At 41.1% G+C, this 27,122-nt stretch overlaps 1 protein-coding gene across 1 annotated transcript in view; it reads right to left on the bottom strand.

The window, feature by feature from the left end:
* Positions 1 to 2,090: 2,090 nt before the first annotated feature.
* Positions 2,091 to 27,122, bottom strand: part of LOC112987789 (DDB1- and CUL4-associated factor 12) — a 32,475-nt gene continuing 7,443 nt past the window's right edge. The window contains exons 3-9 of the mRNA XM_064502640.1: positions 24,539 to 24,745; positions 23,184 to 23,244; positions 19,153 to 19,346; positions 18,006 to 18,071; positions 17,249 to 17,411; positions 13,369 to 13,553; positions 2,091 to 12,553 (exon numbers count right to left, since the gene is read on the bottom strand). Of these exons, the coding sequence (XP_064358710.1) occupies positions 12,395 to 12,553; positions 13,369 to 13,553; positions 17,249 to 17,411; positions 18,006 to 18,071; positions 19,153 to 19,346; positions 23,184 to 23,244; positions 24,539 to 24,745 (1,035 nt within the window). The 3' untranslated portion in view covers positions 2,091 to 12,394. The remainder of the gene's footprint in view (positions 12,554 to 13,368; positions 13,554 to 17,248; positions 17,412 to 18,005; positions 18,072 to 19,152; positions 19,347 to 23,183; positions 23,245 to 24,538; positions 24,746 to 27,122) is intronic.

The following is a 27,122-nucleotide window of genomic DNA, read 5'->3' as shown; positions in this document are numbered from 1 at the left end:
CGGTTAGGAAGAACTGAACAGTGTGAAAATATTCCCACAGCGCTGCTCAGGTTTGGCTGCCTTGTTCTGCAGCAGTGGTGCCATCAACTGGCAAGAGCTGAGATCCCAAGTCACAAAGGTCAGAAACAAAATACACTCAAGCAAAGTGATGACAGCTGATCAAACCTGCAACAGCTGGGCTGGGAGTTCAAGACAGGCAGAAGATTGAGTGTTGAAAGAGAGGGATAATGTGCACTGCCACAGTGTTTGTACTGTACAGTAGAAGCACAATCAATAGCAGCCTAGACCTGGGGCAGGCTTCAGGCCAAGGAATACAATGCATTGATGGCCACATACACACATGCCAAGCACAAACTGTGAGAAAATGCTGAGGGAACTGGGACTAAGAAGTCCAAGAAGTGAAGTCTAAGAAGTGAAGACCGTAGCCATAGAGCAGTTAAAAAAAAAAGAAATCTAATACAAAGCGATGAGCTGCAGCATGGAAGGGAACAAACTATGCTCCATCTGCACAGTGAATGGGAAAGCAAGGGGACCTGCAGGCCAGATGGATGGGATGAAATAGGTGAATGCTGGAATCAGCTGCTGAGAGAGGAATTGGCATCCATTGCTGAGACACACATCTAGGACCAGCACAATGAGTACTGACTGTCCTCAGACTTCCTGAAGTCCTCAGCCATCCCATATCCCTTCTGGCGCTGTGAGCCAGCTTACAGGTCCCAATCTCAGTGCTGTACTTGATGGAGCATAAGATGCAGCTAGGAGTTTTAAAATAACCCTCATTGCAAGAGCCATTTCCACAGCTTAAAGTAAGGGCTTCTTCATCCTCCTCTCTTTCATAAGGCTTAGTGATAGAAACAAAGCATCAACCTGGCAGGAGAGCTCAGGCTTTGGGCCAGGTTCCGCATTAAGCAGGCATGGCAATTGTCCAGAGAGGAAATGTGACCCTCTAGGAACAAAACACAGCCCACAGGCAGTTCACCTCCAACTTTCATACTGAGATAGTGGCACAAGCTCACCTGAACCTATGGCTGTAACACAAGACAAGCCAGGAGCTGCAGATTTTACCACCAATGTTTTTTCAGCCCTATCCTACCACATGTCTGACTATGTCAAGGGCTAGGGAAATTTTACTGCATCTTTCAGCTCTTGAAGTTTGTTGTAAGGCCCAGCAGGATGGTGGCATTCAGATGCTTTTAGGACTCCCCTCATCATTTTGTTTCTTCAGGCATCAGCAAGCCTCAGGAACACCTACTACAGTGCCAGGGAGCCAAGCTGGTGCAGCTGGAGAAGTAGTCTCTCATAGCTTGCATGCAAAGCTGCAATTTGTCCAACAAAAAGCCACTGTGGAAACTAGCGTTTCAGGCTGAGGTCACGTACAAATAAGATGGGAGTGGAGGAGCTGCTTTTAGGCACATGGCCTTAAGCTTAGATAGTCTTTCTAAGAACATTCCTCCTCTCCCCAACACTACCTTCCCAATTCTAGCCAGGGGAAAAAAGGCAGTGAAATAGGCCAGCTAGACAGAAAACCCCACTTCTGTGCAACAAGGAGATGGTGGCAGATCTAGTGCTGTAGATGCACACTTCTGGTGCAAGAGATCTCTCTGAAATCCTTAGTCCTATACTTGTATTCTGCACTGTCCAACACCTAAGAGGTATTTCCTTCTTATGAAAATAAAGTGGCCAAAAGGAAACTCTTACCTCAGCAGGAATGAGGTACCAGAACAAGAACACAGGAAGGAGATGCTTTGAGATCTTTACCAAAGACATTTTGAAGAGCAAAACAGTCCCGACTGTGCCATTAGATGCATTTCTTATGGAAGACAAGTGTTACTGCAGCTGTATAGTGAACAGGACTGATATTTTAGCTAAGAAAAAACAGGAACAAGCTGAGAACCTGCTCTTGGGATATCAATCCAATCACTGATTTAAAAAAAAAAAAAAAAAAGTTCATTTTATTTCCTTTGACTCAGTCATGTAAGCACAAAAGCCAAACTGTTAAAGGGAAAAACCCAAGGCTACTTGCTCTCAGCCTGCCCTGGATTTACTAGCAACAGGAAGATTTGCAAGTAAAGGAAACCATCAGCCCAACACACTATACAAATACATTTTATTTAGAGATACCCATAGTAAGATGCACAAATACTTTTTGTTCACCAATTTTCAGATCACACAACTTCAAGTAGTGGAAAAACAAACTGCAGTTAATTACAATTATTCTATATAACAGGGCAGTAGTAAAAGATCCATTTGTCAGACTACAGCATGGTTAACAATACTCAGGTGAGAACGTACAAGATCTAGGTATTTAAAAAGTGCATGGGTCATTGCCACACACACTAACATGCTTTTTCAAAGAGCAACATCTTTCTGGCATGTGAACACAGTAACTCGGTTAATGCAAGATGGAAAATTAGGCTCTTAATTTGATCTGGAAATGTATCTATTAACAGTTTCACCCCAAACAGCAAATTAAGAGTTATTTGTGACTGACACATGGATATCAATCTGTAAAATCACCAATACATTGTCCATGTAGTCGAGCAACACACAGATGACCTAAAATGATAAGTTCCAGCCTACACCTTCACAGCTCTTCCATCACAGTCGTCTTCAGAAGAGTTCAAAGTACTTGCATTTAGCAAGCTGACAAAAGAGCTGTAATCAGAGATCCAAACTTTTGTACCATACCGAGTTCTTTCATGCAAGAGAAATTCTCAGTCCTCAAATTTCAAAAACCCCATGTTCCACCTGCAAGCACATCAACTGGATCACATATTGCTGAGTTTACTTTTATATTCCAATTTAAATGGAGGGAAAGGTAGAAAATGGTGCTGATCTGACAGAGTAGCTGCATTGCTTTAAAGTTATATTTAAAACACATGGAACCTGAACTCTTCTCTCCGGTGTCTCTCTCAAACCAAGGAAGTTCAGCAGGTTCCAGTGCTCAATGCAATCCCTTTTTTGCTGTGAAATAGGGAGATAGTGTTGTATGGTGCTTGGGAAAGACCAGCAAGGACTGTTCTGTGGATGTTAACACTTAAGAGCAAGAAACAAGAATTAAATCAGTCTTCAGTTGAATTTCTTGCATTGCAAACAAAGTGAGACAGACTGACTTTTGCATTATAGTTGAGAGGCACATTTTGCATTGATCAACAAAAACCTCAGTATACATTGCAACTTTCTGTTGATTAGAAAACAGGCAAACCTCCAGTCAAAGCAATTTAAAAACCCCCAAAACTCAGTTACTCTGTTTTCTATTTAAAAATCTTAAACTGCTCCCTTACCTATTCTACCAGAGATACCTTTCCAATTCTGTGTATGCAGCTGCTTTTCCTCCCTAAAGCTTGTTCATGCAAGAGATCCTTGCTTCTGTGCACCTTGGAGGTGGACAAACAGTTCTGATGCCTCACAGGGTGGACCCCTATACCACATTCAGGAGAAAGCTGAGGAAAAAAAGTCAATAGCATTTTGTACATATGCAGTGAACCCCAGAATAAATAAGGGGCAAATAAGAACAACCTAATTGAAATAGCCAGTAGTGCAGGAACTCACTCCTCTGTGGAGCAGGAATGAGTTTAGAGCAAAGCCCTTCAGATTGAAAGGAGGATACCAGTTCAGAGCGCTATCCAGAGCTGGGTAAAATGAATAGGGAGCCTGTAAGCAAGGCCCCAATTCAGTAAGTTACTGCTTAAGTGGGTGCAGAAGTCTCAAAATGCAGCTTAAACACATGCCCCCAGGCTTTGCAGAACTGGTAGAGAACAGGGAACATGCTTGAGTCCAGTGGGGCAGAGGGTGGCCAGGAGGGAGTGAGGCCAGGACAAGAGGCTGAGAATGGAGACAAAGCATTTGAACAAGAGTGACAGAGCCTGTTAGAAGTTTTTTCTAAATCCAGACATTTTAGCAATGGTCCCACTATCACCTGCATTGTGAGCGCCACCTGGAGAGCAGCCAACTGAAGTAGTAAATCCCAGGTGGCATTTACACCCCTGCACACATAGCCAGTGCTAATTCAATGAACAGCCAGGTGGACAGACCAGCAGACAAGGCCCTTTCATTCCATCATCCCAGCAGGAAGCATATGGAGGTGGCTGGTGGCAGCAGTAAAGCACAGTGCTCTTAATCAATCATGAAAACAAAGAGAAGAGACAAGTCAGGAACGTTGAGTGACAAGGGGGAGAGTGAGTGACTATGACCAGTGAAGAGCTGGTTCTTCCCCATGCCATCTTCACACCTCATCTGAAGATGGATGACCAGCAGTTTCCATTGAAATACTCTAGAATTAACTAATGTGCAGTCATATATATAAGCATAAGGCATGATGGAGCAAAACCTCAAGGCTTCCATTGCTCAAACATTCAAATACCAGCTCATCTCTGAACACAGCCAGCTTTTGGTAATACCACTGGCCAAAGCCAGTTACAGAAACTGTGGCCATTTAAGCACAGGGTCAGAGTTTAGCTATGATTAGTAGTACAGTTTTCTCATAACCCATCAATTTTGCAAGAAAAACAATCTGTGGAGAGACCCTTCAAATGGCATCAAGAGTCAGCAGAAAGTCAGTGATGAGCCTTTTGCTTTCTGCCCCCTGTATCAGTCTTCAGTTATGACCTTGAGAAAAGAGCCAAGGGTGCAATGCTCTTGACTAGCACACCACGGATCAGTTTAACAACTACTAGATGCAGAAGCAGGGCACCTCTGTTTCCACACCTGCTGACATCAACTGTGCAATATGGATGCAAGAGAATCGCAGCTTCTGCAGATTTTGCAGGAGCGGGAGTCACCACTTTTGATTCAGCCAGACAGTAACTGTTTACAGTAAAAGAACAAAGTAATCTTTCTATGGTGGGCCACATCTTTTTATTATGACTTGATGTTTTTCAGACTAGGCAAACAGCTTTGAATTGATTATTAAAGGTAAACTAGGGAAAGGTAAATGGGAAAGAAGAAAGTGCTGAAGATTACAAAATAAGGTGAAACCAATCTGTTCTACTCTGAAAAGTGATTGCATATAAAGATGGGACTTGACTGAATTTTAAGAAACACCAAAGTTAGCAAAAACTAAAAAAAGAACTTCAGATTAAATCTGCAGTGAGGTACAGAGAAAAGATACAGTTAGAACAGGAAATACACATACACTAAAGCTCCTTGACCAGTGATTAATGTCAGTACATTGATGACTAATTGTGTTGATTTTAAGACAAAAGTAATCTCGTGGACTAGAAGAATTCTGTACCTAATTTATGTATATGCATACCCATTTAAGGCCACAATCGAGGAAGTGTTCCTATTTCCATACTCTCATGAGCAGATTAAGCTTAGAACTGGGAAGGGGTATCTCGCAGCAATCACACCATCCTCTGCTAACAGCAAAAGAGGCAGAAACCTGGCCCAAATTCCAGATCTCAGTTTGAGTTTGCAAGAACAAAGATACATAAGAAATAAAGCCAAACATGTAATGTCTTTGTCTCAAAAAAGTCACTTTTCAGAGAGGAAAAACAATTTACAAGATACTGCTGAACACTCGAGCTGTACATGCAGACAGGTTAGTTTTGCATTCTATCTGCAACTTCCCACAGCTTCATATGCCAACTGCATCAATAGTTTTAAACAGTTTTGCCTTACATTTAAGAACACATGCGCTGCATTTAAAGAGAGCTGTTACTACTTCACTTGACAGCTTCTATGATAGTTCAGGATCCAGTGCTGTTTCTGACACAGCTCATGACAGAAATAGCAAGCTGAGAAAGGCTCTGTTAGATGGGTGGAATTGCAAGAGTTGTTAACAAACATCAGACCTTGGATTCAGAACAAAAACCAACAAGTGTCAGCAAGTCCTGATCCCCCCACCAAGGCTTTGGATCTTTAAATATATTTGGAAAACAAAACAAAAAACAGTTCACTGTAGGACAGCCTACCCTCAGACAACAAGTTGTGATCACCGCACATTTTGAAATGCCTTGAGTAGTCTGTGCATCATATACAAGTACATCATAGGCAATGGGGAAGATCCAGCATTTGTGTACATGTTAACATACAGGCAAGCACTGTTAGATGTCACAGGAAAGACTGATCCCCAGACAAACCAGTGCATTTGATTTGTGTCTACACCACATCCTAAAGCAAATGAATCATGATTAACAGCACAAACCTGTTGCAACTTCAACACGTACATCTTAGAAAAAGACAGTGCATGTACCCAGCCCTAAGACAGTGATGAGTTTGTGAGATAACTTTACAAAGATCAAGGTACCATAAGAGAAAGGCACATTAACCTCTGGTTGGTCCATTTTGTTATTATTTGGATGAGTCATAGTGATTTATATACCCTGAGACTGTGGGAGGCCTTGAAAGGGAAAGGAAACCAAGTGAGCGGGCACATAAAAAGTACAAGTTTAATGAGATGTAAGATTCAGCACCTGAATTTTCCCTATTAACAAGGGAATCTAAAAAAGCAGTTCCCAAGAAAACAAAGCATTGACTTCACAATTTTTGTTGGGGCAGGGGGAAAGAAAAAAAAACATCTAAGGCTGTAAAGACATACCACACTGCTTCAAGTGTATTATACATCCCTCTTTTGATTTTAATTCAATGACCAGAATTTGTATATAATCAAGTATTTTACTTTTTTTTTTTGGGGGGGGGGGTCCAGAAGTGGTCAGGCAGGCCAGAATTTCCCAACTCCACCAACCCTGGCACTCTGTTTTAGATCTGTGTGTACTTCCTTGGACCAGACCAGTCCCAGCACAATACTAGAGGGAGAGGCTATCAGAAAATGGCACTCCATTTTTAACTGGGAAGATTCCTTTCTGTCAAGAGCATTCTGTCAGTTAGCTAAGTACCAGATGGTTTTGATGAAGAAACCCAGCATTGCAAACAAAGAGGAGGATGCCTCCTAATTTAAATCCTTGAAAATTACACATGGGAAAAGAAGAATGAAATGGAGATCTACTTGGTCTCTCTGAAAATACATTTTAGATTCAGCCCTTTTACAAAGTACCTCCTGAGCAATGATGAGGCATCTTGCTCTGCATTAACTCCTCAGGTGTCTCAAGAGGAATACTAAACCCTTTTATTGGGCCTTCATCTCTTTTCTGGTACCCTCTTGTCTATCCTTCCCACTGAAGTGCCCACTTGCAAAGCCAAGGGAGACCACATGCAGGAGAACCCTTCAAACAAGGTGCAGCTGTATTCTCCTTTCCACTCCCCCCATCTAGAGCATGGACAAACTCGGTGTCTGTTCTTCAGAGATGTAAGTTACTAAAGATGGTGCAACACTCAGACAATTGCACTTTGAGTTGAAGTCACACCATAGGCTGTAGCTGCAGGATGGCCAGCAGTGCACACAGGTGTATTTTCACTTGGCTTGAAATTAGAGACTTTGTGTATGGCTAGCAGAGTAGTCCAGGGTTCAGCATGGGCTAGGCAGAGTATCAACTCTGGTCTGCATTTCACACAGCTCTTCAGCAGCCTTCCTGCATATTAGCTCTACTCAAGTTCAGTAATTTAGCTTATGCTGCAATCACTGCTGTGACTAATTAAGAGCACTTCAGACACCATGGAAAAATGGTTTTAAAGGAAAATAATGGTATCAGACTACCACAAATACATCTCTGAGTTCCCACTTGGCTGCTGGAAGATGCTGCTCCTTTGCTGAGATACAATGACTGACAGCCCATCTGTTCTTGGTTTCTTGCAAACAAATAAAATGGGTGCTTCCACAAACAGTCTAACCAAACCTGCTTTATTTCACATTTGCACCAAGTGAGGGACATTCATTCACAAGGTCAGCTAGTGCTTCTCAGCTGAGGGACAAAAATTAAGACAAATCCACCACTTGACATAGCTGGATCATAACTTTAATCTTAGTCTCTGCAGCTACAAGCTTTGTACAAAGCAAGTGCTCAGATGACAGAAGAGGATGAAGTTTTAAAGAAAAGTAACTGATACAAGTCTCTTAATCCTTAAGATATAAAAATTACCAAAGATTTCAAAGAGAGGTGGCAAACATTTCCCCACAGTGAAGTTGAGGGGCCTCCCTCATTAAGTCAGTCACAAGTCTCACCCACAGTGTAAACGTAACCTTTGTGGACAGACTAAATCCACAAGATCACTGGGTGCTCCTGCAATGTGCCTTCAAATGGATCTACATGTAAAAAGAACAATTGAAACTAGGAACAAACACCTATTTACTATTCTTTCGTAATTTATTCACCTTGGACTAACACCAGCAGACTGATGAGGGAACCAAGCAGAAATGGACTGCAGTTCACTCACTTCCTTAAGCACCTGGGGAGAACAGCAGCGATTCTTCCTTGGCTGACGTTACTATACAAGGAGAAAGGCTGCAGGAATTACCAAGAATCAGGTGTTTAGTGAAAGAGGCTGTGAATAACCCTCATTGCTATGCTCAGGCTAACATGGCAAAGCAGCTTCTGCTTCCTCAGGAATGTCCATCACATAATACTGATAGCTATCAAGGGGCTGCTACCCAGTTACTCATGAGCTGGGTACTACTGAACCCCTAAGTTATTAGCTTGATTGCATGTGAATATTGAAAGTATAATACCCAAATATACCAAAATACCCCAAATTAATATGCTAGTCTAGTGAAAAGAACTGAGTGGTAAAATTTAACTGCTTGCTACACTCAACTGCAGCACCTAAGATCCTGCATTACTGAAAAGCCAAATAGCAAGAAAAAAAAAAAAGAGAAGTCTGACAGTCTTCTATCACGATTAAAGGTTTCCCTCCCTTTCCAACCCCATCAGTCAGCTAGTATGCAAAATGGCAACTGCCCAGTTCTAGCTTTAGCCTAGTCTAGTTTAAAAACAAAGCAAACTGAAGGTTTCAAACATGGCTTGTCCAAATGCTAGCAGGCCCATTTCTGTTTGACAGATGTCACCCCTGCAAGTACAATATTGCTGCGATAAAGACTGGGATGATTTGGGAGGGAAGAGGCACCACAAATAAATCATTCAAGGAGGACAGGAAAGACTGAGGGAGAGAAATCATTAAGAAACATTGTGAAAGTTAAGACAGTCTGAAAATTCAAATCCCACTGGGTCTCAACACAGCACAGTGAGCTGTTTAAGCTGAGTGTAGTCAGACTAAATCCACCTATCACAGGGGTGCAACTGCCATTTGAATGATGAGATATGCCTACCTACTCACCTTCATGCTGAGCGGAGACTCCTTGCTGTACCACCTCTCCCATACTTCATTTGGAAACCTCTGCCTTTCTCACCATGACCCTAGATTTCAGTTCTGACACCTAAATCAGTAGGGCAACACAGTTGCATCAAGTGAGAAAGTCTGGGTTCTTCTTCCATTTTTCCTATACCTTACACTTGGATAGCTGGCATATCCTCTCCTTTCCCTGCCTCAGTTTCTACCAGTGAATGGATTTAAAATGACATGACTTCAGCCTGAAGGGCTCGTGTGTCTACCTTAAAAGGACACCCAACACAAGATATTCTGAAACATGTCTGTATTGTTACAAGCATTTAAAATCACTGAAACAGACTGGAATTGAAATTCTCTCTGCCTCAAATGCTTGATAGCACTTATCTAGTTTGTTTCTAGTTTTTATGGGCTTTCCCACAATGCAACAAGGATGGCTCCCTCCATGTGAGAAGTTACTGGGGGGTGGGGGGACGGGACACTGAAAGCAGAATAGACAGAAGCCTGTGAAACTCAAAGGGATTTTACAGCATTGTCCAGACTCTGAGAATTGTCTTAAGATTCCTATGCAGAAAAAGGGGAGGAAAAAGGAGGAAAAGGGCACTCAAACCACCAAGCTTTAGGACCACAAATTAAGGTACCTTGGGGAAATCAATATCACAGAGGTCCTGAGCTGTCCTCTGCAGCAAAAGGCTCAGCTGACTCTAGGAAGATCAGTCTCCAAATTTGGGCGCCGAAGCTCAGGCCATATGAACCCCTCTTTGTCCCCCTGCCCAGACCTGAAGTGTTCAAATTTAATAGATCGACATCAGGGCTAGGATTTCCAGACCACAAGTCTCCTTTGACACCAGTGACACTAAGTGCCTACCTATTAACTGTTGTTTCTGAAAAACTGAAGGAGGCTGAAGTAGACTCAAGGGTCCACTTTCTCAAAGAGACAAAAAAGAAACCCACACTCCAATCAAGCCCAAATAAAAGAGCTGAGCAGAATTTCCTGCAACAGGAGTAATCTTATACAGCAGCTGAAGGAGTAATCCCAGAAACACACATCCTGCCATACTTCAGAATTTGTTTTTTCTCTGCCTATATCCCCTCTCCAAAACCTCTAAAATAACCAAAGTAATACATTGCTGTCACAGAACAACCTAAATGCAACAATATTATTTAAAATCAATGAACAACTCTAAATAAAATAGAATTTGGGAGAGCTCATTCACTGCTGTTGTAATGGCCACTTTTCTGAGAAAAACCTGAATAGCCAGGCACACAGTGCTGTGAACTGATTCAGTTTAAGCAGCCAACCCACAAGGGAAGTAGAATTATGAAATGCAGCAAAAATCTTTGTCAAGCACCGATGTCAGGACTCAGTTTAAGTAAATTATATTTCTGGAACAGCTGCGCATCTCTTCACTTGCCCTGACTGCCACCCAGATGGGAGGGAACTGCATTACTTACAGGATTTTCATCCAAGTCAACTTCACTACCAAATAGAAAAGAAGCCAGAGCCTCACTGCTTGGCATTATTGATGGAGATGCTCAGTGCAAAGACAAGAGGGCCTTTAAGGACATGGGCAGACTAGCTGCACTAAATCTGGCAGAAACTGCTTAAGGGACTCATGCTACTCTACCACAGTGGCTGTACTCTCCAGCTGAGACAGGAAAACAGCATGTCTCCCCACCTTGTCTTTTTTCTCAGCTTCAACGAACTGCCCATTTGGCACAAAAGCAGCCAAGGTATAGGCACAGGCACGTTCTCTGCTCCGCCAGTGATAGGGACAGGAGAAGGGCATTCATCCCAGCAGAGGATGGAAGCATCAGTGAGAAGCCCAAAGTTCCTACTGCCTGGTAGAGGACCAGGAGGAGCACCCTGGAGCCCTGTGTTTTAGCTGAGTACTGGATAAGATCCTCCTCCTCTTCCAGGAGTGCACACACCTATTCTCCCCACCCACAATCCCAGGTGAAGTTCAAGGCAGTCTGAATACAGAATGAAGGCAGGGGACTCTGGGGAAAGGCTGAGTATCTCCTATAGCAAGCAGGATGACAACAGATGCTAATGCAAACATGAGCTAATGGCAAGTTATCTTACTACACGGTAAGCTTCTAGCCTGCACTGGAAAGTCTGAGATACACTTTTCAACCTTAGGGAAAATAACAATTTATTTCTTCCATTGGTTTGTTAGAGGTGCTGGCTAACAACTCTCCTAACAACTAACCAGAAGAGCTAAAGTGGGGCTGAGAAAGCTTCCTCACCTGGGACAAAAAAGATCCTGGGTTTTAGACAGACTATCAGGAACCCATGAGCTACCACAGCAGTGTGCTTGGGAGCCTTAGCTCATCTGGGAAACGGTTAACTCATTTATTGACAAGACAACTCATATCCCTAGCCACCATTTCCTCATCGCACCTCTAGTAAGCCTCAACCCTCAGTTTTGATGTGATGTTGCCCTGCAATAGCCATGCTGCAGAACAGCCTACCCTGAAACTCCAGTTGTGCAAGCTGATACCTGGGATAGGCAGAGAACAAACAGAAGATCAAGTTTTGCTCCTGGCACTGGTGAAAACTACAATTCAAATACACTGCTGAGATACACTGCTGCAGTTTGGGCTTGATGGGCAATACCCCTGGGGAATCCGTCCCTGGGTTCCAATGAGTACAGCTGAAATTTACTGTATTCCTCTACATATAAACAGTGTCATTAGACTTGTACTTTTAAAAAATAAGATCAACTCAGGCCTGGGCCAGGCTCTGCAGATAAAGTAGTAGCTTATCTCTTATAAATATTTTTACTATTTTTTTTTTTTTTTAATTACAAGTAGTCCTCACTCCAGGTAATGTAACTGACAAAGTACCTGCACATACACAGCCCCTAGACTTTCACAGAAAGCCCAGGAGCAACCACTCTATAAGAAAGGAATCCTACCTCATGGCAAAGTAGGGGAGGGGGCATATGGCCAAGATAGCCTAAATGTGGGGAAAGAGTCATTTGGAGTAAATACAATAAAAAGGGATTTCAAAAACCCTTCATATAAAGGATCAAGGAGGTTAAAGCAAAAAACTGGTTCAAAAAGATGTACAAAACTGTTGGAGACCAACAGAAAACTCTGCCAAAAAATAACTTGCATTTAAATCAGAAATCAATGGCATCACACAATTTCTTTGTTAAAAAAAGGAAAAGTGGAAATCTGTGTAAAGATCAGCATTTGTAAAGAGTTATTAGCTCCAGAGACCAGCATAATTCCCATGAAGTCCTGATGGAAGGGGGCCTCCTGCCACAAAGAGTTTCGTTCCAGACGAGTCGTAGCAGTGGGTGTAAACAGCATTTGGGAAGAAATTAATATCAGAAAAATAATTCCTCCAGGTTTCATCATGATTCTGTTAAAGGAAAGTTCAGATTGTTATTGTTGCCACAAAGCCCAAACAACTGAAAAATTTGTTTTGGATTGATACTTTCCAAAGTATCTAAATAGATACTTTAGAAGATATTTTCCAAAGCCTAAAAAAGCACGTTCTCAATATTCTTGGAATATACTCTGAAGCTTCAGACAAATCGGTTTGAACTAGAAGATATCAGACACTTCCTGAAGCTTTTTCTGAGCAAGTTTATGCCACCAATTATTTGGGCCAGGGTGGGGGAAAGGAAAAGGTATCAAGTTTCATTAGTTTTGAAAGTTACATCACAGTGATAGAAAAGAAAGTGGCAATAACTTAGACAAAGCCACTAACTGCTTTATGATAACACACAGGACTCAACTGTGTGCCACAGCACTATTTCAAGAAGCTATAATTTCTAAACCTGTACACAATTACCTCCTTTGCCTTGAGGACCACATTAGATTAGCACCTCTTTTTGAAAAAAGATAATATATTTTGTATATGAGGTACTGAAAACTAGAAGTCAGCTTACATTCAGAAAGCATAAAGATAATATTTAGTCCATTTATAAATCAGTGCATGGGAAAAGTAGTCTTCATGCCTTACGCTCACATTCAATACACTTCCACACAGCTTTTGTGGACAACATTTCTGCAAAAGTTCTTACTTTTCCTCATTACAGTTATCAGTTAGCTACATGATTGTTTTACTGGGACTCATTTCATGCAATAGATCCCATTACTGTAAAATGAACTGGTGCTCAAGCCCTGTAGCACTCTTACATAAGGAGTCTCCAACAGCTACAAGCTACTCACCAGCCAACCTTTCCCAGTAGTCAACTTCAGAATTTCACTTCCACCTAGTTTCTGCTTCTGGCCGTAGCAGGCACGCGGAGGCTTTTCATCCAGGAACCGCTGGGCTCTGATATCATAAAACAATAAGGAACCTTGCCCTGTTCCCACCGTGATGATGTGCTCATAGAAGCTCACTGATCGAATACCTGTCGGAAAGAAAGAACATACAGTCCAGTAAGGAAGATGCATACTCTGGCTCTGCAGCATTACTGCTTGATGTCTAATATTTTTAAGTGAAACTACTTCTACTATACCCTGTAGCATATAATTTCCCCATCACTATGAAGCAGTGCAGGTAAATGCCATTTATGCCACTGAAACAGCAGGTCCAATTATATATACTGCTTCCCTTCTCCTCTGAGTCCATCAACTACACTGATGGTGCATAGTAAGCAGCTTCATTCTCAGCAGGCCCCAGCTCTGCCAGATGAGCAAAGATCACAAGCAGTTTAGGATCAAGAAAAGCTTTGTTCTGTCTATGAGAAGAGGCTCTAAGTGAACACACCATGAGAAAGTACATGGCAACACACAGTGGAAAGAACTTCATACTGGTTTCCCCCCATGAACCTACACCCTATCTAGATACCTGCCAAGCTGTGATAAACAACCACATGAGCAAAATTACTGTCCCAGCTGATACCAAGTGCATTTTGCTGATCAGCAGCAGCAAGAATAATTGCATGCAGGTATAACCAGAACAATCACTAGTCCCCTTCCTGCTCAGATAGGTCAAACTCTTAAGTAACTTTGAAGCTATCATTACTCAAATATTCTCACGCAAGTGCACCTTATGTTTTTGTAGTGTGTACATTTTGTCCTTTTTAGCACTTTACCTAGCAATGAAAACAGACCAGGTATCAAGCAATATCACATTGCACCAGCACATGGGAAGCCACAGCAAGGTTCCAGTCCAAGCAAAACTCTAGCACATTCTAGCAGTTATGATAAGAGTTAGTAAAGGTAGTACATTTTGCTTTCACAAAATCTAAATCCTCAACTAAACAAGGATCCCTCTAAAATAGTTTCAGGGGGATTCTGTGTGTAGGAATTTGTGATTTGCTAAAGGCCCTGCCATTTCTTCACTATTTACTGTGCAAAATCTTTGTTCTGTGCATACACTCTACCAAACTGCTCTTTTACACAAGTTAAACCCCATCACATCTGTGGTTTCTGGTGCCCACACATGATGCAAGGTTATAAACGCTGGTGTTACTCTAAATAAGACTAAAAATCCACAGAAACAAAGACAAAACAAGCATCCAAACAGGAGGGGAAAAAGTGAATTACTATGCCAGCTAAATCCAAATGCCAACTGCCATCACTGTACCAACCAAGTGGGATTAAAAGTCACAAAAATTGTCAGATACTGGAAAATATTCAGCAGGGCACACGACTGTGGACATCCAAAAAGGCATGGATGCAGTGCTGGGGAGCATCCCGCCCTCTTTAGACGAGTCCTAACTAGAAACCCATACTTCTCCTTCCATCTCCACAACCTGATGTTATATCCACAGTCATGTGCATCTGTGACACACGCTCAGATCAGGCAAGGCCACGCTGTTGTGCTTCAGATGCAAGGTAGGTGGTCTTCACTGAAAGCTAGCTTAATAGGAGGGAAAATGCTATGCAAGTCTCACACCTGCTGAATTATATTCACCAGATTTAAGAACTTCCTATTTCATTCACAGAACTGCAAACGCATCCGAAAGTCAGAGACATCTCTTTTCCCATTACAAGGGCCTGGCTCTGGCAGGCAAATGAAGGCTTTAAGCAGGTGCAATCAGTGAGACCAGTCACTTGAGTAAAAGGAAAAAGTCAAAGCTTGGTAGTAAAGTGCTCTCGAGAAGCAACCCAGCAGAACACTTGCTTAACAGAAACAGGTGGAGGATGGATGCAAACAGCAGATATTTTTCAATTCTATTTCTGCATTTTATAGCTTTTATTAAAGACCGTGGATCTTTTTCTAATCAAAAGATGAACTGAAGGAACCAGTGATATATCCACTACTAAAAGGATATTTAGAGTATGCTTTCAAGAACAACACTTCAAATTGGTTCCTAGAGGGCTGAAGCATTTAGGATTAATCATTCACATCAAACTAAAAGCACAATCTGTGCCTACAGCTGATCAAATTAATCCCTCGAACATACCCAGCACTGTACTATGTGGGGCCTGGAATATTTGAGGTAGCAAATGGAGTCTCACTCTTGAGGGACCAGAAGGCCATACATTTCCCAAAAAGAAGTGAAGATGCAGTAATGCATTCTGCCCAAAGAGAAGAGTTAGTCCATGCTGCAGATGCTTTATCCACTATGTAACACTTCAGGATAAAAAGTCATCACTGAAGTATGAAAGAACACAAAACAATGCACTGTATGCCAGCCAGAGAGAAAGCAAGTGCTGCTGCAGATCAAGATCTAGAGTTCAGAGCCCTGCATTTTCACCTACAGTTGCTAGAGAAAGCAACACTTACAAGAGACACTGAAATGCATTAACTGCCTTTTTATATTGCACAGAGCAGCTGCGGTTGCAGTGGGGAAATACCAGCCCTAATTCGAGTCTTAATAAATTACAACCTCTCTCTGGACTGCTTTTGTGTACAATGACATTAATGATCTGAAGATAATGTGGACTTCCCACATTCAGCAGGTGCATTTGGAAGAAGAGAGCCCATAGATAACATTTCAGAGCACTTAAAAGTCAACCCAGGTTTAGTCCAAGAATCAGCCGCCTGCTTTCTAGAGGTGCTGCACCATGCAAAGTCCCAAGGGGATCAAAAAAGGGGAAACACTCAGCATCTTGGGAAACAATATTACTTAAGTGCCTGCACCACAGCACCAATAATAAGTGTTTGAAGATTTGCCTACTATGCAGAACACTGACTGTACAGAACAGTGGCTCTCTCCAGACACGAACTAGTGTCCTAGAGGTACTACCTATGCATATATAATTTCCACCACAAATGATCACATACTCAAGATAGAATTAGCCACCAACAGCCATTGGGCAACAGTCAAGTGTCATGGTACTTCTTCCCCATGACAGCAAAGAGTAACAGGCTCCACAGTACCCTCACTGACAGTGGTCCAGGACAAAGACTGTTGCTGGTAAGCTGTTCAAGTGACAGCGTAAGTTTGTGAAGCACCAGTTCTCACATTACAGAAAATCCTCCCATAAATGAATTTAAGAAAACAGACCCTGACATGCATCTGGACAGCACTGCTCAAATGCCAGTAACCTTATAGATAAGACTTTCCTAACACTGTCTACATGCATTCCATTTTGATAAATTGCCTGATGAAGAGATGGGTGCTCAGAGCCTAGCTAAACAAGGACTGCAACTTATTAGTCATGGATTAGTATGGATTAAGTAGCAGGTCACACCACAGTGCCTTCTCATGCTTCAAAATAAAAGGCATGGGGAGAAGCATGTGGGACCATCCACCCCGTGAGCCCTCACACAAAGGCCTGGTGTAAGGCTCAAGTGCACAGTACATCCACATCAGAAAAGGAAAACAGAGCACTCAAATCTGCAGTGAATTTAAGAGTGAACTCTATTTGAGGTAAATATACATTGAATACTGAAAGTCACATTCATGGCTTTAAAATTATAAAGAAAGCATTCAGTCATAGCAGAGACTCCCAATATGATGGCAGAGCTCCATTCCCAGAGAAAAGTGTAAGAACAGACAGTATTAATAGCAGTGCAAACACTTGATTTATTTTCAGATAACACATGAAAAAGTCTTCCTATTTATTAGCAGTTTGTTTTACTGAAGCCTTAAATGCTACTTCTGCAGGCAAACTGTTTGAAGCATGCACTATTTGAGACGTTCCTTACCACTGCCTCGTTCTTTGGAGCAGACGGATTTAACATTGTGAGAAGGCTGCCTTGGATCCAGGAAGGAGACATGGGCCTGTGATCCTACTGCATACACCGACCACTCCTGACCATAAGCCAAACACACATTCTCCCTGCAGTATGGCAACTTTGTGGAAAGTAACTGGAAACATAGGAAAGAAACAATTATGAAAAAAGCGAGAAGTTAATAAAATAATCCTGTAAGCTATGTTCAAGAAAGTTGCCATGAAAAAGCAAAATGCAGCTAGAAAATGGGTTCATCACAAACAGAACTTTAAGAGAACAGCAACAACCTGACCACAGAAATTGGAATATTGTTTCAAGGAGTAACTTAAAAAGACTTAACCAGGTGTACAGAGACATCAGCTCCCAGCTGAAATAGTTTACCTCATACACTAGCATAGGTATGGCTGGGTTTAATTTGCAAGTACACTTTAACAAGTGCAACTTCCTTTATGAACACAGCTAATCAAGTGTTCATCATACTCTACAAAACCATGAACTACAGCTCACCTGGAACTAGAAAAAACTAAGAGCACCTCCCGACCTCCAAAATAAGGGAGTGGGGAGCTTTTTTCTTCAAGTTTAGTTTTTAGGACACTTTATTTAACATTAAGCTTTTAAGTATTTTACAGATACTGCTGTACATTCTTCAAGCATTTGATGGAGACGAAAAGTAGAGAATAGCCTTAATTGCTAGACCATTGTTGAAGTTTCACACCAAACAGAAAAGTACCTTTGATAGTGTGTGTTCTGCTTTCCAGAGATGAAAATATCCATCTAGGGACACAGCTCCCAACTCCTATGAAAAATAAGAGTTAGCTTCTGCATGATACATGTCCTTACAAACTCAGATTATGAGGCAGGCTGCATATTCCAGGCTGAACTCATCCATAATCCTGTACATGCTTATCAAGACAAGTTTTCATTTTATATTGACTTTGATTGATAGAATGCAATACAGCAACAAAGGTGCCAGGTAAAGTAAGAGTGAGCAAAACAGTAAATAACAAAATAATAACTTTAAAAAATATAAATCTTGTTACACAAACAATCAAATAATGAATCATTGCACAGTACAAGCTAGAGCTGGCAATTCTCTTCAGCAGCTCCCATGCTGGTTCCTACCCTGAGGTAATCATTTATTTCCAGGCACTACTATATTGAAAAAGCTAGATGAGGTCTGCAAAGGGGAGATAATTAACAGCTATAATATAAAATAAAGTGCACAAGAGTATTGGGCTCCTTCAGAAAGTAGTCTTTGCTCCAAACCTTCCCTGTTCATTGAGGGCAGAAACAAAAGTAGCAGAGGAAGAACTGCTACTCCCACTTCCCTCAGTGGGATTCATCCCTAGTAATAACAAAACATCAGCATGGGGGAGGTTCACATTCAGCATTTGTCAAATGCCAACAAAACACCACCAAAGCAGGTACTGGTGTCTGTCTTGTGTCAGTCACCTCACTTGCTGAGCAATCCAGCAACAATTCAGCCATCGAAACAGGAACTACCTGAAGGTTAGTCAGTCTTCATGAAAGGGGGGAAGCACCAAGAGCAGGAGCCAAGCTGCAAGAAGTGTTTCATCAATTAATTGCAAACATCTCCACATCCCAGCCTCATACACACACACACTGAAGGTGCAAGACTAAAAACCAAACTAACAGGAAAACGTCCTTCTGATCTTTTTTTCCTCCCCTTCTAGGTCTTCTCTGTTCACTTGGGCCAGAAACAGAAATAATAGATGAAGATGGCCATCTGATACAAGAAGGATCCAAAAGAATGAGGTTGCATCTCCAGCATATTTGACTTAGGTCACAAAAAAAAAAAAAGAACACACACAGACACTTTTAGGACTTCTCTCAACCACCTTGTTTATCTTACTGACCTTGTTCTTATTGTTGAAAGCCAATGCTCGAACTTTGCAATTGTCAGGATTGGTGTTCTCCTTGGGAATATCCTTCAGAGCCCTGTGCGTTATGTGGGCATAGACAGGAACTTGAGAGAGATTATGCCTGGCATCACTTTTGGACAGCACATCCTCTGTGACTTCCCAGAGACCCATCGAACCATCCCGGGAACCTGAATAAATAGAGCACAAAAACACTTCACAATTTCTAAAGTTTTTCTAAAAAAAGGAACTGAGGTAAACAGGGTCTGAAAGAAGGAAAGAATTGTATTGCTGCTGGTTTAATCTAACTGAACATAGTGTTAGTGCTTAAATATTAATAAGAATTAACAAAAAATGATCAAACCTATGAGGTTCAGAACATTGAGCTCATTAAGATTTGCCAATGGCTACATGGTATTTAAGCAGCTACAATCACCTCATCCATTTTCAAAACTGACTAGCAGTCATCAAGAGAGGCAATCCTGTACTATCATCGTTACAAATTCACGCATAGGATAAACTCAGAGGATGGCAAGAACAGCAGTCATGCACATTTAGCCTGGCGTACCGAGACTGAGATTGACTGAGTCTGTTAAACCAACTCAAAAACCTGTAAGAAAACTCTTTATTAGGTTTATGTCAATTTTGCATCATTTGATTGCTAACAGTGAGTGAGTGCATACTGCTGTGAACTGAACAGAAATAGCTATTTTAAGCCACAATTTATACAGATTTGGATCAAGTCTAATTTAAAAGTTTCCTTAAACCCATGCAACATCTTGTTTAAAAAAAGAACACAGTACAGAAACTGAGACTGAGTAAGCAAGAACTCTTTATTTTTCTACTGAATATTAATCCAAAATAGGAATCAAGAGGAGTAACACTGGATGAAGAAGGCTGACCAAAGTCTTTGGTCGATAGATCAGCAATGGGCTATCATCGATCCCCACTGGCCTCTAGACAACTCACTACCACTTAAGTTGGCTTTCCCAGATCTGACATATACCTCAATTTCTTCCACATACAAGGTGAAAAAATATATCCCTTTTTTCCTCACAGGGAATGCACAAGACATTTTCTGTCTTGAAGATGTTGGAAAAAAACTAAATAGCCAAGCATCAGACTACTAAATTTACAGGTTTTGGAACATCATCTTCAGAGAAACAAGCTGAAGAGACAGTTGGACATTAAGGAGCCAAAACATGGTGTTGCAATACTGGTGGTCCATCACAGCAGAGATGGCTTTGCGTCCTCCCAGGTGGGTCCAGTCATTTGCCACTATCATTGCCTGCCACAGACTAATACAAAAGACCTTCCTAATGGCACTGCATAGCAGCAGGGAGAACGCATCCTGCCACTCAATTTACATGCTCATGGCTTTTAATGGCACATAATCTTGTTTGTCATGGAGGCTGAATACTCAGCAGTAGAATTTCTAAACATCTTGACATGCTTTAGGAGGAAGCTGCCCCTTTTAATAGCCCTAACAGGGAAAAAGTCAATGCATGTTGTCCAACTGGTTAGCCCTGGAGCCAAGGAGAGTACCATTTGTTACCCTAGGCTCATGTCATCCTGGGAATTACTCATCCCATCTGATGCTTTTGCCATGAAAATCTTTTTGCCCAGTCAGTATTGCCACTGACATTCTCCCTCAGTCAAGGCTGCTTTAGGTCAAGAAGTTTAATTTTATGCTTATGGACTAGTTAAATTCACTGCTGCACATTTTAGAAGGAGATCCTTGCCTTTTTCTTGTTAAAATTAACACAAGCCAGAGGAATAATCAAGCCCTTGGTCCTCTTGGCACTTTCTCAAAGGTTTTGAGACACCCAAATACCCACATGAGAAAACATACTGCCAAATCTCTAACATTCAGCTAAATAACATGGCTCAGCATGATCTGCCATGGGACCAAATGCCCATCTCTCCCCTCTTCTGGCATTTAACCTGCCTCAAGGAAGTGACAAGAATTTGCCTTTAGTTCCTCAATTTAAAAAGTATTTGATAATTCCTAGCAAGTGTCTTGAGTTTAAATATTTGCTGTTTCACTTTCAGATACAGATGCAATTGCAACCTGTGACGTTGTTCTAATGTCAGAAGTTAGCTGCAATTGCTTCCTCCTGATAAGGACCATCAAAGCTCTGAAGAACTCACTTAAGCAATCAGACTTTAACTGCGTTTAGAAGATTTTTTCCCTGGTATCTCACAAGTTTGGAGATTAGCAAGTACATCCTGTCTGAAATTTCATACAGCATAGAGGACATGGCATTATTCTACACGCACTTCCACTCTTGAGGATACAGAAAACATTCAGAGCAACATAGTTCAATTTCACATGCTGGGCTTCTCTATTCCATTGGGTCCTTATCTTTCCCCTGGGCACCTATAATCTTCTCTACTCTTCAGGCTTACTAGTTGACTTTAAATTATTTTTTAAATGCAGAATTTTAGTTTGGAGACTTACAAGGATCAGCGCTTACATTAAATTGAAAAATCAAATCCCAAGATTAGCCACTTTTTTTGAAAAAAACTTACCAAATTAACAATTTAAGTGTTTGGGTTTTATATGAGATGGTTTGTCATCTGCAGTCTGACACCTCTCTGCATGAAATACTACATGCTGTCACAGAAAGACAGCATATTAAAGTTATTAATGTATTAGCATATTGGTATTGTTACCTTTAACTGAGTAAATAATACTTTAAGTTACACTGACTGTCCATCTAGCTACTAAAAAGTTAGTAACTGACCTTTTAGATTACAGGTTTCTGTACTAACTGCTGTAGTAAATATATAGACTTAAACTAATACATGGATAACACAAATTGACTTTTTAATCATAGTCTTTCAAAGCACTTTTCAGGAAACTGATAGTGCTCTGCTGAATTTTAAAGTTATTAACTGTTAACCAATATCCCTCTAGAAATTCTTCCTCTTGTGCAGAATCCTTAACTGTAACTCATTAAGCTTAGTGACCTTCTTATAGCACCTTTATTAAAGAACACTAATTTTCATAACAGAAAAAAATCAGGACCAGGACCCAACAAATAAAATGAAGCACTATCCTAAGACTGAGAATGGTTTAAATAGCCATGGTAGTTCCCAGTGGCTTTAAATGTAGCTGTACTCACAACAGACCCCAAACAACCTCTCAAGAACAGAGCAACAGTCACAGATACAAAAAAAGCTATATAAAGATTAAGCAACATATAATGCTCAATAATTAGGGATCAAAAGTTCTGAAGTGCAGGTTGTGCACAGTAACAGGCTCCTTAAGATTACACTTCTCATCCCCAGCTCTATCCACAGTCCCAGGGATTGTTAATTTTTTTTTGCAATGGGAATGGTTATTCACAGTTTGAGGCATGCCTCAAGAAAAGAATCTTCGTTAACTGGGCTTAAAGGCACTTTCTGCAGTGTGAAACACATTAAGATGACATCTTAGTCATGATATGGCATGGCTCAGACACCTGGGTTCAGGTTCATCCCACTTAAGTTACTTAAGTTGTCTAATTGTAAGCTTCCTTCAGACAGCAGAAAAAGTTGCCACTCCAGAAGGGAATTCAGACTGTGGGTGAGTTGACTCTCCCTCTAGAGGTACTTCCCTCCCACTGATTAAAAGGAGCAAATATAATTAGGATCCTAAGTACAGTCATTCAACTGAGGTGGTTAACTGCAATGACAACTGGTGGATGCTATACTGCCCTCACAAACTAGAATCCATATAGGCCTAATCTACACTTCAAGTCCAGTCATGCTTTGGTCCCGGTCATATCATCTGGACATCAGGAGAATGGAATGGTATATGCCAACATATTGGGCTTGGGAATTTTAATTTTGTGGCCCCCACCCCAGCTCTACAATCACAGAAAATCACAAACAAAAGGGTTGGGAACAAGGATACTGCCACATTAATACCGCTGTTACTCAAAGAAGCCGCCTTCTTATGCCTTGCTAAATGCGCCTCCCTAAGAGCTATCAGGTGCTGTGCTTCACTACAAAATATTCACAAAAGAAAAATTTGACCTTACCAGAAACAGCCATAGTATCACTGATCCATGCAATTGAAAATATCCAGTCCTTGTGCCCATCCTAAAAGAAAGAAAGGAAGTCAGATTCCCTGTGCTTTCACACTCTAAAGCAGTCTCAAAGACAACAGGAATCAAAGACAACAGGTATTCTTTGAATAAAGAGTTTGATTTTTAGCTCAGAATAGGCATATATAAAAACATCATACAGATAAGACTTCAATATTAGGCTGGAGCAGTTTTAATATCTAATAGTAATTTCAACTTTCTTTTTGACTTTGACTAAACTAAGTGTATAATGCTAAAGAGCCACTACATGATGGAAAAACATGCCCCTGACCAAAAATGAATTGATCTCAATTCTAAGGAGCTGGATTTTTCCACTCTGAAAGCAGCATTCTTTACTTCAGCAAAGTAGTTGCATACTTTTGTTACCTCAAATGTACATCTCTACAATAAAGTAGTAACCATAATACTATTTACAATATATGACCTCCAGAATAACAGTTCTACATTACTAAGATTGTTTTTTTCAGGACTTATTTTTCAAGAATCTTTTCTTCAGCTAATCAGAAACCTGTGGAAAAAAATCATGAGGCTGTAGTTCTGTTTGAAAAGCTGCAAAGTCACAGTAGCATGCAAATGAATACAAATCTTCAGAGTCAAGCTTTTCTGCAGCTGATTATCTGCTTCCACAGAAATTCTGACCTCTGTTGTTGCAGTTAACGTCTATGTGAAGTACTAACTCCAAAGGAAGGAGAAAGGAGAGAGAAGGGCTTACAGGACACCACTATATGCATTTCAGCTCTTTTCTTTTTAAGGCTGGCTATTTTGAAAGAGCCTCATGACATCTCAAAAATACTCTGGTACTGCTTATATCAAACTGGCAGAAGCCACAGGGTTAGAACTAATCCTCAGAGGCAAATTCTGCCTTCACTATAATACACACACAGGCTGCACCAGAGAAGGTGAAAACTTGAACTTGCATCTTTTTTTCAATTTCTCAGAAGAGCTTTTTCACTGAAATCACTTTTGGGTCTCAACTTCAGAGGTCACCATCACAATTAGACTTTATTAACATTTAGGAGTTTGTCAGTTTTTGATACTTAAAAGCAATCTGAAGTGGATTTAAATGAAGGTAGAGAAATGAAATCAGACCCAGAACTGAGTCCTCTCACATATTTGGCTACTTGCTCACCCATATTTAAAACTTTTGAAAAACAATTTCATTAGAAATACTGGTTCAGACTTTCAGAAGTTCACTCGACTATCAGATTCCCAAATCCTAACGTTAGGCCCTTCAAAGCAATAATTCTTACAAGTCACAGAATAAACTTTCCTCAAATACTTCCACTTACATCTCCCACACAGACAGGATCAAGTGTAGGCAGACGATAAATTGCGAGACTGTTGGGGTTGTCTCCACCTGTGGCCAGAAGGGTCCTCGAGGGGTTGAGTTCAATGGCATGAATACCACAGCCCTGCTGGTTCACCATGCCAGGTTCGCGATCTTTCAGAATAGGAATCTTGGTGATTTGACCAGTCTGGACATCTACCACAAACAACTGGAAAAAAGAAAGAGATGCAAGTCATCATTGAACAAAGACCAGAAAAGCAAGAGAGTCAAATATGCTGCCCAGTCTGAACACCTATTCTTTCCCAATTTCAACCACAACTGCTGCAAGAGTATAACAGAGGAAGAGATAGTTTACTTGTTTTAAGGAGTAACTCAACTTAATTTCAGTGGGTTTTATCTGAATGATCCCATTTTGTTTTCATGATAACAGAAGAGGAAGGAGAGAAACTATGTGATACAGTAATTGTCAGGGGAGGGTTCCCATCTCACAAAAATCTCAAATCTAAACCTATTTCCTTGTTCAACAATGGGACAAAACAAAATTGTCTTCAAGCTCCCTTGAACAGTGAGAAAGATGGACACCCATCTCAAAATGACCAGTAAGCCCAAGAATCAAGGCATTTCACACAAGTTTCCCACATGCCAGATAAGTAACTTACCATGTAGTTTTTGCGTTGACAAACCACCTTATAAATTAACATAATTGGAGCTTATCATTTTTGGGTGATATAGAGAACAGTGGCTACATATAGCACTGACAGGGTGAACATCCCTTCCCCTAAAAGATATCTAGCTGCATACACCCTCCTGCAAAGGACTATAGAGAGAGAAAGCAGAAATCTGTTCACTGATTTGTGCACTATACCTAGAACTATGCACCATCTTCCTCTGTAATTAACAGCCTTGCACCGAGAAGCAGGTTACAGTTCTTACAGTGACTGAAGTTTCTTGGTTAGTTTTGTTTTGTGCACAGGTGGGGCCATCAGGCAAGAGCTGAAGCCTAGCAGGTAGGAGAGAGGCATTCCTCACTCCTCCCAAGCCTCACAGCACAGCTCACTTCCCAAGATGAAAATGCTGTACAGCAGCAGCCCCTCACCCTAACCACATCCCTGAGAATTAATGCCTGCACAAACAGGACCATTAACTCTCTCCTTTATCCTTCTCCTCTGAGTGTATACAGTCTTTTCTTCCTCAGTATTTCCTTCTAGCAGAAGCCCTGAATTCCCTCCCTCTATCCCCCAGCTACTGGAGGCAGGGGACACAACAACAATTAAGTGCTTAAGGCCAAGGCTTGCAAGTATCATTTGCAGGTCCTAAAGCTGGCACCGGAAGTGCTAATTGGGGAAACACATCCGCACCTCAGGATGTCCACAGACTCAGGAAAACCATGCTTCAGCTGTAAGCTAGTCACACTTTGAAAAGCATCTGAACAAACACAAGGACTGAAATTTAAAAACCCTGCATATTTGCCAGTCTGGTATCACATGTCCCACAGCCATACATGCCACAGACCAGGTGTTTGATATTATGTTAAAAATCCAGACAGACTTACTCTAATGCAAAACTCCTTTGACAAAGCTAAACTCTAACTGGACTGAAAAGCTGAAGATTTTAGAAACTTAAAATGTTGAAGCATCAGACTCTCACACTTCTGCTCTGTATCTTCAACTTCAACATCATTTTCCTACAAGTTTCCACATTAACACATTCTCAGAAGAAAACACATGACACACTTCTTGCAGTGCTTTCTTCTGCTGCTATCCCAGTCCAATTTGTCTTCAGCCATTAAATAGCTTCTGTCATTTTCTTACTTCCTCATCCAACTGCATGGTATTACCTTAACCAAAACAGCAACTACTTTTACAACGAGAAACTTCACATAGTTGAGTGATTGGCTCTGTAGTTTCAAGTGTAAAGTTTTAGGCAGCAACTTCTCCACGTGCTTGGTAAGGAACTTAACACATCATATGTAGTTTAAGAACAGCCACCACCTAAGAATAAAATAAGCAAGCATTGCCTGAGTATGCTCCGATTACTGCATCACCTGGGGCAGGACTGGAAGACCTTAGATCACACTCAAAAGCTGAACTTCTCATTGCCAGGAGAACTTCCGTGTAAATCCAGAAAGCAGAAGCCCAACAGCTGTTTGTTACATTGCTCCCCTTTTCACTTAAAGGGGCCTAACAAGATAGGTTCCCTGCTAATAACACAGAAAAGTGAACACCTTTTTAAGAGCATTAAGGACTCCACAACAGAAGTATGAAACACCTGACTTCTTTAAACAAGTTTTTAAAGAAGTTTAACCATTTATTCAAAACTAAAGCATATAATGGCATAAATCTGTAAAAAACAGAAATTAACCTTCCTCCAAGCAAACTGGTAACATCACTACCACTGAAATAAGTACAGCTGCAAATAACTCTAAAGCAGCCTGACTTCTAAGATTCTTGAGAAAGCCCCGATAGTTGTATTATAAAACTAATCTTTCTCTCAGGTGGGAATAAAAGCGTCTTTTCCAATAAGCCACTGTACAGGAAGTAAAAAGCAGTCATTGAAACTTTTCCTGGATGCAGGAAACCCCCATC

Source organism: Dromaius novaehollandiae, chromosome Z (assembly GCF_036370855.1).
Source record: "Dromaius novaehollandiae isolate bDroNov1 chromosome Z, bDroNov1.hap1, whole genome shotgun sequence".
Taxonomy (NCBI): Eukaryota; Metazoa; Chordata; class Aves; order Casuariiformes; family Dromaiidae; genus Dromaius; species Dromaius novaehollandiae.
Note: the sequence above shows the minus strand (reverse complement) of the source record. Positions and strands in the feature narration are given on the sequence as shown.